Source organism: Haliaeetus leucocephalus, unplaced genomic scaffold (genome assembly GCF_000737465.1).
Source record: "Haliaeetus leucocephalus isolate CR32 unplaced genomic scaffold, Haliaeetus_leucocephalus-4.0 Scaffold76, whole genome shotgun sequence".
NCBI classification, from domain to species: domain Eukaryota; kingdom Metazoa; phylum Chordata; class Aves; order Accipitriformes; family Accipitridae; genus Haliaeetus; species Haliaeetus leucocephalus.
In genome coordinates this window covers 1,466,668-1,479,287 of record NW_010972512.1, presented here as the reverse complement: position 1 = coordinate 1,479,287, position 12,620 = coordinate 1,466,668, and the positions used below count along the sequence as shown (strand labels likewise).

The window sequence follows — 12,620 nt, the reverse complement described above, 5'->3', positions numbered from 1 at the left end:
TGTAGTCAACAGCAAGAGATGTCCTGGGATTCCTTGGGGATTATGATAAAGAGGGACCCTTGGTTCTTGGACAAGGGCAAAGATAGACTTCTCTTGGCTTCAACTCTATTCAAATGCCTTAATCAACAGAGGTCTCCTTTAACAGATAGTTCTGCATCGATAAAGCCTTTAACGTGTTAGGAAAAATTCAGAGAAATTTACTTCTTTTCTGATTTATTTTCTTAATCTCTTTTGAGCAGGGGGGGGAGAATAACACATCAGAAGACTATGGAGAGGATTAATTACTTGGCTGCAAAGGTGACGAAGATACTGTGGTGAAAGACTTGGGATAAGCGAGTGAATTCCTGGTGAAGTTGATGTCAGTGGGGAAGTTTAACTGTGACTGCAGCCCTTGTGTGTGTAGTGTTTCTTACTGTGAGAGAATGTAATCCGAGCCCCTCTATGTCAAAAGCTTCTGAATTTGTTTCAGTAATGAAACCCTCCCTACTGATCTATGGAAAAAATCCTTTTTTCTCCAGATACGGCAGCTGGTTTGACCCTGAGCGCTTGTAGCTTGGCAGTGGCAAAGGCAGGGGGGACTTTGCTCTGTTAGGACTCTTGTCCTTGCAGCTGGTGCTCCTTTGAGCTCTGACTGATCTCTGGTGCCTCAGAGAGATGCCGAAATATGCCCGACTTTACAGGGAACTTGTCAAAGCCCTAATATGTGAGATACCAATATCTTAATGCTGATCTGCAGATTTAAAACCCCAAGGAGTTGTTCAGCTTCACACGTGGCCAGGGAAGGGAGGGGTTGCCGAGCAGTTTCAAGGCTGGAAAAGCTGGTGTCATTAGCACTGAGCTTGACCTGAGCTGAGCTTTGGCCAACAGATTCATCCCTGGAGCTGCAATGAAGCATTTCATGGTTCATTATTCTCACAGTAGGAAACAATGTCTTATTCTGAAGCTGAATATCTAACTCAAATTTTCATCCATTTGATCTTCTTATGGCTTTGTCAGCAAAGTCTGGTCTCTCGCCACTTTCTTTTCCACTTTCTTTTAGGATCTAAACGAAATTGTACGTCTGTCTCCATGAATGGAATAGTTTAAGCTCTTGAAGTTTCATACTATAGGGCTTGTTTTCTGGGCTGCGAGTCATTGGGTGACCTGCCTTCCGATTCGACTCTCTGTTTCCCTGTGTTTTTTTGAAGCATGAACTCCGGAACTGTGCACAAATTCCAGGAGAGCTCTGGGATTTGTGCAGGTTGCAGAGGCAACATCGCTTTTCTGAAACTTTGCTGCTTTTTGGCTGAGCTGATTTGGCAGCTTGTTGCTGTAGCAGAAACGGAAGATGCCATTGGACCAAGAACTGTTTCCCTGAAGGGCTTAGCAGGGTACCTCTTCTTATGGATGTTTCCCCACTGACAGCTACAATTTGAGATGAGTCACTGAATTCATGTTTAATCCACTGGTAAAGTAAAATTGGCAAGGCAATTATCATCTTGCAAGTTCTTCAAATCAAATTGTTAGAGAACATTAAATCAAATGCTTTGGAGAAATCCCAGTATATACAATTGCTTTTATAATCCATTCTGTGATTCTGTCACAAGAAAAGCTTTGTTTTATTGGGCCTATCTTCAGTGAAAGTGTGCTGCCTGGTACTAATTTTGGTCTTAGCCTCTACTTCTTTGTCTCTGCTCCATTATTTTCCTTTTCCTATTTGTTACCCCATAATGAGAATTGAGAATTAAGGAATTTCTAGCTTACAGTTGTCGTCCCTACTTTTTAGCATTGCCAAGTACAGAAAGCATTTGCAAACTGAAATAATACTGTTAGTCACGAGGCAATTAATCTGTTATGACAACATGGTGGCTTAAAGCACAACGGTGATGAAGGTCACTCTGCTGGGTCTCCTTTTTTGCTCCATGCACTTTGCTCTGAAGTCAAACCACCCACTCCTCAGTAAGAGGGAAGCATGCAGAGCCCTTGTGTATTAGTCATCAGTGGAGGGGCTGGTGGACTGTGGACTGTCAACCTGCAAACAAATGACTACAGGCAGCTTTTTGGTCACTGGGACTGCTACCTGATAGAAAGCACATGTTAGCTTCAGTTTTTACTGCCATGCACTTAGGTTTACACTCACAGCTGGCTCTCTTCTCTTTGGTACATCCTAATCCAAACGTGACATTTTGTGTTGTTTCCTGGCAGGAGGATTTTTTCACAGAAATCTACCATACTCTTCCCCCTCCCTTTTTTCTTTCCTCTACAGGTGAAAACAAAAGAGGAAGAACTACAGAAGGAGGGGTTCTCTGCCACTGCTAGAAAGATACAGGAAAGTGTTGAACTAAAACTGCTAAATCTTACACACCTTTGTGCTCCAAAAAAACCCCAACTGCATGGTTCATGCAGACTGGTGTTCAGAAGCAAACATCCTGCCAGCAAAATGGGCTTTGGTAGGTCTGTATCCAAGGAGCCTGTTTCAGCTGTCAGTGCTACAGAGGTGATCAGAGAACTGCAGATGAGAGAGGCCAGCCTGGAGAGAGAGCTGAAGCAGCTGCAGGAAGAGTGCAGGCAGAGGCTGGATGAAATTGCAGAAGGGTTGGATGGAGTGATTTGTATCTCCCCTTGAAGAGATAAAGCTGGACTGAGAAGAGCAAAGGAACAGACTGACTTGATCAGAACACATTGTGCAGCTTGGCATGGGGGAGTGCGAGGTGAGGAACCAAATGTAATTTCTAATTTTTAAGCCTGGGAATCATAACTTGTTACTGCTTTGTGACTTGCACTGGGGCCATAACCTTGGTGGTTCTCTCTGCAGCCCCTTTATTGCTAACCTTGCCAATTAAATTCTGCAGCAGGCCTTGGTGGAGTGTGTGTAAATCTCCCTTTTATCTTTCGGATTTCTAGTTCTTCTGCCAAGCACTGGGCTCTTTTATAGTGCTCAGCTGCTAGGCACAGCATATATTGAGGCTGTGCATTGAAGTACTAATTGCATTCAATATTTTCCAGCAAATCGAAGAGTTCATTAGTCAGAAAAATCCAGGTATTGGAGAACATGCAAAGTACCAAGGCTTAGAGAGATGGGAAATGTTCAAGAAAGTGTGCTGTTTTAATTCAGCTGGTTTGCATATTTGTGGCAGCTGTAATCCAGTCACCATAAGGAAAAACAAATGCCTAATAATAAATAAAGCAGCACACTGATTTCATTTACTGGTGTGATGCACTTGAAGTAATTGGGTTCTCAAAGAGAACAAACTAGAAACCCATTCTACCGAGTTATGAGTCACAATGAGATGACTTACGGATCTGTTATAGGAAGTTTCTGTAAAATAGAAATATGACCTTAACTTCCAAGCTTGAGGAGTCTCCAAGCTCTGTCTCTGGAGGGTTCTTCCCCTGGAACATGCAAATGTTTTTCACTTGGCATTCATTTCCTACCCTTTTCTGTTTTGCTTTCACCAAGGAGTATTTTTATATTCTAGTTGTACACTTTCAGGAATAAATAAATTTTAAAAAACCAGTTTGCTTTTCATTTGTGAATTGCTATGAGTGCTGGGCTTTCCTCTGTCTGGATTTCTGTCGTCTACCCCAGCTCAGCGGTGTCGCTGATTACCAGCTGCTCTTGGCTCACTCAGCAGCCAAATGTGAGGAACCTTTAAGGACCTCTTTCCAGGCATCAGTACGATTGCTGCTCTGCAGGGAGACCATGTGCAGGTGGGAGTGGGTGGACAAGGCTCAGGTCTTCTGGTTTCTGCTGCACCAGGTAAACTTCAGATGCTTCCAGACCCTCCTCATCTGTGCCACCCGTGTTGGTCTCATGTATTTTTTGCAGAAGTGAGTGGCAATACAAACGTCAGTGGAGGGCCACAGGGGGAGGGCTGGTTTGCCCTGGTTTCACCCAGTTGAACGCAGCATTGCTGGTAGGCCAGGAGTATGCAAGTTCAGTTTAATACAGGCCAAATTTCAGACAGCCTTTCCTCTGCGTGGACCTGGTGGCTTGTCCAAGGACCAAGCTTGAGCAAGGCTGGTGGGAGGTTTAGCTGTCAGCTAGAGACCTCAACTCCAGTCAACCCTACAGAGATGGGACAGCCGCCGGGAGCGGGGTGTTTGTGTGCATTGACCAAGGCTGTCAGTCACAACCAGTGGGCCTGCCGTCAGCTGGCACTGGGGGTGACAAACAATAGTCCTGGAGTATAAAACCCCAGCAGGCTAGTGAGATCCGTCTCTGGGGCAGGTGGCCCTAGGCTGCTGCTCTTAGAAGAATAGCCCCATCCTTAAAAAGCCAATCCACAGCATTCTGCTTTTCAAACCATCTCTGTGGGTGCAGGGTACCAAGCACTGAACTGTTTCAAGCTGGTACAACTTTGGGAGGGTGTTGGCTCCAGGGCTGCTAAAATTCAATGCGCAAGAGGACTTGTTCAGACACAGGTTTCAGATAAAATTATTCATGAATGTGGAAGAAACAGTATATCCTAGAACTAACAAGAGTGGCAGCACCAGTCTAGCGCGCTCTGAGCATTTTATATACTCCTTCAGCTTTTATACAAGGGAATTTTCATACTGCATCACATTTAGGTTTAAAACATTGCCCTCAAAAGCTCCTTTGTTCTCCTGGGATTTTCAGCAGAGTGGGCAAATAGTCTTGAGCATGGCGAGAGCACTCAGATTCAAGTGCAGGTCTAGCTCATGCCTTGCTGTGGCTTACTGGGGTTGGCTTAACGCTGAGTGCCACAATGTATTATGCTGCTGTCCACTTAAACTGACAGTAGTCACTCATGGGATGACTTCTTTCCTAGTATCAAATATTTGTCACCGCACAGTACTTAGTGCAGTGTGCTTCAGTGTTCATCCAAGGATCCCGTTTCAGCAGAGACCACAACTGGCAGCGCCTTTCCCCTGCTTGACCCTGAAGAATTATTTTTCTCTCTAGTGGAATGTAAAAATGATGGTGCTCAGTATGTCTGTATATATGTGTGTGATGTATAAAAGTGCCTACAGTGGATCGCAGACAGCTGCATTTACCACATGACACAAATCGCTGTACTGAGGTGGCCATATGGGAGGCTGTCAGGAGAGCCAACGGGTTGGAGCTGGAGCTGCTGGTCCTGGCATGTATATCGAGAGGGGCTACAGCTGAAAGCAGCTTAAAAGAAGATCGCCTTTCCACCCTTGTTGCTGCACTGGCAGTGTGCACTTCAGACACCTCGTGCAAAGAGCATAGGCAAGTATAGTTTTTATTTTCTGGCACCAGTTTCCCACTGCCTTTTGTTTCAGGTACCAATTAGCAGTTTAAACCAGAGCAGATATTCTGCGGTCCCCGATGAAGGTCAGCGGGGCGTTTTGAGCTGGCAGTGGTTTTAAAACCAATCCCTGCAGCCCCCTCTTTCCTTTGCCCCCATTCTCAGCACCAGCACGGAGAGCACAAAGCAGGAGGTACTTTAAGGGCTTGGCACTCTCACGCACCAAATTTTAGAGGGTGGTTTTCCTGTGAAGGCTGCTTTTTAAAAATCACAGCACCTCTGCGGGAGTTGGACACAAAAGGACTGAGCTGTGGTCATGCCTCAGTGACTGGTTGCAACTTTTGACTGCTTTTGAGGCATATCGATGCATCTGAAATACAGATGCTTTCCAATCCTCGTGAGCTTGGCGAGGCATCAGCTGTCTCTCCAGTACTGCAGGGAGATGCTGTATGATAAACACCACTTAAAAGCCTAAGAAAATTATCCCTGGATTAACACCAGCTGCAATGAGGGCAGGAAAGTGAACTGGGTGATTGCAGTCACACTTAATGGGATCTAACCTAGGAACAAATAGATGTTTGTCACCTCATACCATTACCGTGGCATTTGAAGTGTTTTCCTTTCCTTGTTTAGGCTGACTTCTCTCACCCACCATCACAGCCCACTGGTTTTAAAGGCTGCAATGACCTTCTCGGTCACTGGGGCTTGGCCCTGTGTCAGCACTCAAAGATGCTGTAGAAGGGGGAACGGCTGCCCTGGGAGATGTGTGGCAACCAGCAACCAAATGACTGGTTGGTCTCTGGCAGATGCTGCGACAGGCGGAAGATGACTCAAGCGGTACATTTCATCCATCGGCTCAAGCCTGCTCAGTAAATGTTAAGTATTACTTCACAGAAATTGGAGAGTGTTGTAAACAACCCACTACAGACTGACAAGCAAAGTTACAAGCTGTTAAGTGGTTTATCCTTTGCCATGTCACCGTGCTGGCTGTACATTTCCTTGTGAAAGCAGGAACCTGCCCTAAAATTGTTGATGGAGTTGAACAGAGAAGGGTGGGTATCGGCTGGAGAAGCTGATAGAGAGTGAGTTGCACATTAACTGGTTGCTAAACTCAAGTGGTGGGGAAAGGCTGGTGGTGATGCTGCCCTAACATCTGGAATAGGCAGCAGGGTTTGTTATGTTTTGTTTTTCTGAAGAGGCTACAGCAGAAGTTCTCCCTGTTGGTGCATCTTAAAGGGAGTTACTTTAGTTTGGGTTTGCATCCAGGGTTTCTAAGTGATCTCAGGAAGAGAGGAGCGTAGTAGAGGCGATGGCCCGTGCTGGAAAAGCGGGAAAGCAGGGTTAAATCAGCACCCGCCAGAGATGCTGAACATGGTTGTGGGGTACACCTGACAAGGGTCAGGCAGTGAAGAGCTGTCCCAGAAGTTCACCTGGTGAGAGCTCCCAGCAAAGCCTGTCCGCAGGAAGCCCCCGTAGCAGCTGACCCTCTTTGCGGGGTTGGGAGCGCATGGCCTTTTGCTTCATGCTCAGGTAATGCTTCACTGAAGACAGGTGGAATTACTGCTGCTGTGTTTAAACCACGCTCTCTATGGTGATGGATTGCTTCCAAGCATAGCCTTGAGAGAAGCTTTTACAGGACTTCTGTATGTATAGTTTCTGGTAGGCCAGCGTGGAGGTGTTTATAGAAGAGCACGGTTTAACCAGTTTTTCTGATGTAACTGGTGCTTCTTTCCAAACATCTTGCTAGGAAAATGGGATTGGCCATAAATACTTCATTGCCTGATAACTCTGGCTCGTACTGTGTAGCTAGAAATATTCCTCCCCAAATAACTGAGAATCAATCAGCTTGCAGTCAAAACAGGAGGTTTACTTTGGAAAAGGCAAGCGAGGCATCTGCAGTCACTGCTCCTGACAACATTGCGCCTGCTGGTAAATAAGGGCTGCAACCTATGTTTAAAAATAAGAGCTGCTGGGAGTAGTGATTTCCAGCCTAGAGTGTTTTGGTTTCCCTGTGGGATTCCTCCACCAGCTCCCGCAGGAGGATGAGCTGGTAGCAGTTGGTGTGAGCATGTGTGTGTGGCAGCGTGGTACACGCTGCTCAGCGGGTGTTAACACATGCCTCAGGGTCAAACTCTCTCTCAGCCACTTGCAGTGAGAGCCTCAGGTCTTTCACCCTTACCCCTTTGCCTCCTGGAGCCAACAGCTCGTGTGATGCAGTCTGCCAGAACCGCTGCTCCTCGACTGACAGCCAGAGCCCTTGAGGCTGGTGTCCTGTAGGCTCCAGGCAGGGAAGCTTCTCCTCCTCCCAGCCCCTCTGTACCTGCCCTGTGTCCCAGCCACCGGGCCATGGCCAGATCCCTATCCCTAAGGGGTTTTGTTCCCCAGCTGCTCTGCAATGGGTGACAAGGAAAACGGAGGTGTGCAGCCCACAGCGACCATGCGAGCATCCAGTCTCGTGTAGTGCAGGCTCCTGGCCTGGGCTGGGGGTGCCTGTCCCAGCCCCAGCTTCTGGGTCCGATGGACTTTGTGCGTACGAACGACTCTGCCCGTCTTGCACCATCATCCCCCAGTGACAAGGCAGCCGTGCCCCGCTAAGCCAAGGAGCTGTAGCAGTCAGGTACCTTCACTGTTAACTGTCCCACCTTATTTCCCAGCATAAATCTTAAGAGTCTGCATCCAGTCCTGCCGGTTTGCTTTCTTCTGCAGGGCCGGAGAGCCCTTTGCTCACCAAGAAATACTCCTTGTGCAGGTCCGTCTACACACTGAACGTGAGTAAAGGGAGTGCAAACACTTTGTAAGCCTTTAAGGCAAGTTACCCCAAGTTTGACCTTTCCTTGCCCCTTGGCTCTTAGTTGTTTCACCCTTTTAAAGTGGGAGACAGAGGGCTGACCGCTCCTCAGTCCTGCAGGACCCCAGGGTAGATGTTTGTACCTCGGGCAGCCCCCAGCAGCTCGGGAAAGCAACCCCTTGTGGCTCTGGGGGGCTGAAATGGGCAGCAGGGAGGGAGGGGAGAAGCACAGCCCCAGCAGCCAGCCTGGTCTGGGTGGGCAGCCGGGCTGGCAGGGAGCCCTGCTCTCTTGGTGGCTCCTGCTTTGATTTAGCATTAAGTACAGCTAAGAAATATTTGAGCGTTAGCTTTCTAGCGTGGCTGACTGCCTCAAAGACAAGCAAACAAGGAATTTGCTAGGGTAGCTGTCAAAGCAGGCTCTCAGCCCCTACTAATGCTCTCCTTCTCCCATCTGACCTTATTAATGCAGCCTGGTTGTTTTGCAAGACGCCTCCTTTGCCTAGCAGCAGCCCACAGCCGCTCTGGAGGGAGCAGAGCTGCCAAACCTCCGGAAGGACTCAATGGCTCAGTGGAGCACGACCGGAGCTCTGGGAGGGAGCGGGATGTGGGGGGTGAACCCATGCGGCAGGACGGTGCCTGCCCTTGGGCTTGTCTTGCAGGAACCACCAAATGCCCTTTAAATTACAAATACAAATCTGAGCTAAAAAGCTGGTATTTGCTGTTGTTCCGACTGTTCAGCTAGCAAAATATTCTCCCGCACTTGAGGGGTCAAGTAAAGGATTTTGCTTAATCATGCCTGCCTCTTGTCTTCCAAGTGGGATTTGCAGTTTCCCTGGGCCGCACACTGATGGGTGCCTGGGCTGTGCTAACAGCTGGGTCCCAGGAGGATGCAGGGCATGAGGGGTCTGGCCATGGAAAGAGGGCAGGCAGAGTTTTTCTCCGGATGCTTTTACGTGAAGGCTCCCTGTTGAACCGGGTTGGCAATGGAGCATAGCAGGGGAGCTGCTGGGTCTCCCAGCCCCCTGTTCTGCTGCTGCAGCCGCCTTGCATCCCTTGCCAGGGAGGGAGGAAAGGCAGGTAAAAGCCAGTGCGTTTGCCATAAGCACAGAAATCGCTGCCTCGTGGGCTGGCCCAGCCCCATCACTCGACAGCATCAGGCCCCTCTAATGACTTGGCTTCTCCAGGTTGCACCGTTAATGCTGTAAAATGCCCGCTCCTGCCACGGGCTCAGCAGGGAGCTGGAAGAAGCCTTAGGCTGGCGGTAAGCTCTGAAGCGCAGTTCATCCCGTGTTTGGCATGAGACGTGTGTGACTCCTGGAGCAGGATTAGCCCCTGATGCGAGCTGGGAGGAGAGGGTCCCCGCATCAGGTGTGGGAAGAGCCTGGACGTGTGAGGTGCGGACGAGCTGCAAGTTCACTCTGTGTGAATGCTTCCCGGCCCTGAGATGTGATATTATTTCATTCTGGTCCTCTAAGTAAATGAGCTTTCCAATTAGCTTTTTTTAAAGGTTTTTTCCTGCTTATACTGATTAATATTAAAAATGCTAATACGTATTTTCCAATGCTAACCACCCGTGAGGAGACCACGCTATCACCCTTGATTAACGCCAGCTTTCATGGTGCTGACATAGTGTCTTCTCTCTTTACTAATCTCTTTTAAAAATGAAAATAACACTGTAAAGCCCACAGCCAAGGGTCCCTCCTGTGGGGCTGGGGGAGACGTGCTGGCCAAGGCTGCGTGCCCATCCCCCTGCCTGCTGGGTACCACGGCGGGGGACCGGGCAGCGTGGCCAGGCTGCGCCGTGCACATTGATGTCCCCTATTAATCTCTGGCTCCCTGCAGTTTCAGGACACGCATTTATTTCAGGTTCTTACAGGTTTCCATTTGTATTCTCCCTTTTTCATTGCCACCCTCTCGAGGCCAAGACCAGCAACAAAAGGCATCATAACAATAAAGCTCGATTGCAAGTTATTTACTTGGCATCGTTGCATCTGCCAAACAACGATATTAATTTTGTCTCTCAATGAAGGAAATACTCTGCTGATTAGCCACGGGGGCAGCATTTGTTCTAGAAAGCAGCCTTTAATAGGCCTTTATATCACGCCGTAATTCATATCACTAAGTCAAGAAAAGCTTTTCATTGACGCGCTCAGGGTCTGCGCCTCCGTTGCGTGGCCATGGCCGGGCAGGGGGAGAGCGACTCGCAGCACGGGAAGGGCACAAACCTGCGTTCCCGCGGAAAACCAGACGGCCGTGCTTTGGGCCGTAAGTGCTGTGGGGAAAGAGGGGGCTGTAGGATGGAAAGGGCAGGACTGCAGCGGGGAGGGACGGCATCGCCCCGAGCTGCCATCGCCGCGAGGGTGCTGCGGGGACGTGCCGCTGCGGCCAGTCCTGCCGTGGGGGTGCGCAGCTCTGCTGCTCCCCTGGGAGCTGCCGTGGGGATGGGCTCACAGGGCTGTGAAACTTCCCAAGGAGAAAATTGCAGAGCCCAGGGGGTTGGAGAGCATGCTTTCTGCAAGGGTGTGCCTCTGCCCACCAGCCACGGCCACGCTCCAGCCTCTGTGGCCAGCAGGGATAGGAAAGGGAGTGATTTATAGTCTCACTGCTGAGCAGGGATTTTTTTGCTTGCCTGTGTTTAGTTTTGTTTGGAGATGGTGGTGCGTTTAAAAAAAAAAAAAAGATGTGTCTCTTCTACACTTGAAGAGAAAACCTGGGGCTGAAGGTTCCTGGTGCTGCCATGGCGCTGCTTAACGCGGTCGTGCCGTGAGGAGCTGATGTGGGGTGCTCCGAGCCTGCGCTGAGGGAGCCGGTGGGCATATTCCTTCCAGTTTCAGCTACAGCTCAGCGTTACCGCCTACGTTGCTGCTGCTCTTGAACACGAGCCCCAGCTAGCCATGCCCTGGGCTGTATCACCAAGGGCAGCACTGGTGGGTCTGGAGCCCCCCCCGGCAGCTCCCTGCCACCCAGCTGCCCTCCCCACCAGCAGCGCCGCACATCGCTCCCCTCTCTCAGCACCATTTTTCCAAGCACAGCAATGTGGCACACAGCTTTGAGCTTTGTTTTTTTCTGGCGAGCATCATGGTGCCCGTGATGGAGCCGCCTTCCCGGGACCCCCCACCCCTGAAGCGCTTTGAAGCGGCAGCCCGGGGGTCCCGGCGAGCGCGGGTGGGAGCTGCCTTTCCTCTGCTGGCTGCTCAGGGGGAGGCAAATGCCCCAGGCAATGCTGAGGGAGCAGATGGGATTGAATTTCTAAGGGTAAAGATGCTTTTTAAAATATTTTTTTTGCATCAATTGCTCAGAGATTGTTTGTCTCAAAAGAAATGGGTTAGAACAGAGCAAGAAACAGGGATTTTGCTGTTTTGGCTGCAGGGACTCTGTATGCTCACAAATTATCAAAAGGCCCCAAGTCCCCCTAAAAGTCCCGCTGTAAGAGATGCTCCGGCTGCCACTCATCCCCTCCATTGCCACCTCTGGCTGTGGGGACAGGGCCTCTCCCCCTTTCCCCATCTCAAGTAGTGACCCCAGCGAGAAAAAGCCAGGAGGACATCCCCAGGCTGCACCTCCTCTCCTTTCGCACGTTGCTTGGGGAACAGAAACCGAGGTGCATGCTGCTGTCCTGGACCGAGGGCAATGATGTGTTCTTGAGCAAGGCGAAGCCGGACGGACCCGGGGGCTCTGCTAGTGGGGCTGTGTGGCCAGGGGAGAACGGTACAGGGTGCTCCTGGGCTGCAGCCACCTGCTTCGTGCTCTACCAGCCCGACCCAGTGAGGACCGAGCTGCCGCCCAGCCCGGCTGTGGCCAGCTCGTCCCCTCTCCTGCCAGGCAGCAGCTGGCAGCAACCCTCAGGGGTGAGCTCGGTGGCCTGGAAGGCTTGCTGGCACATGGGATTGCTCCCAAATAACCCTCAGGCACCCAGGGAGAAGGTTACTGTCAGGTAGGAGCTTGCTAAACCTGTGGTTGAAACGTTTCAGCTTTGCTCAGTGGGAGCATTTCAGCGAGATGTAAGTCTTTTCCCCAGCTGTTACTGAAGAACTGCCACAAGCTAGTCCTTGAGGTGAATATTATATTCACAAAATTAGTATTTCATTAAATATTTCTTTACTGGTATGAAGGTTTAATGCAGTTTCAAGTGTGTTTCTGTGTGGGAAGTCCACATATTTAGGAATGCTTATTTGATAACTTAAGACCTGTTTATCCGATAACTTAAGACCTTTCCCCACGCACAAAATCCCCATGGTCGTGTACGGTTCCCAGGCGGAGTCACGCATCGTCATGTTCATTTGTTTTGAAGAGGTGATACAGAATGTGTACTGAAAATTAAGTGGTGTCAGCTGATCTGCCTAACGCATTGGTGCAAGTTTAGCTCCCGGGTTTCTCAGCCTCCTGAACAATCTGTATTTAATTCTGCATCCCACCTCTCTGCTGACCTTTGAGACCATCCCACGTGGCTACCAATCAAAGGAAGAAAGAAATCAGAAATTATTTCACATGGGGCTGAAGTATTTAAATCATTTCAGTCTCCAAAACATTCAGTGGAGGGTCTTCTAGATAACATCCCCAAAATATGGTCCAGTAGTATGTAATATGTAATCAAATAATCAGGTGGCCTATGGCTT

General features: G+C 49.5%; 1 protein-coding gene across 1 annotated transcript in view; it reads left to right on the top strand.

The window, feature by feature from the left end:
• LOC104840818 (chromosome unknown open reading frame, human C14orf80) overlaps positions 1-3,356 on the top strand; it is a 77,316-nt gene extending 73,960 nt beyond the window's left edge. The window contains exon 8 of the mRNA XM_010582048.1: positions 2,246-3,356. Coding sequence (XP_010580350.1) covers positions 2,246-2,605 — 360 coding nt within the window. The 3' untranslated portion in view covers positions 2,606-3,356. The remainder of the gene's footprint in view (positions 1-2,245) is intronic.
• Positions 3,357-12,620: the final 9,264 nt, after the last annotated feature.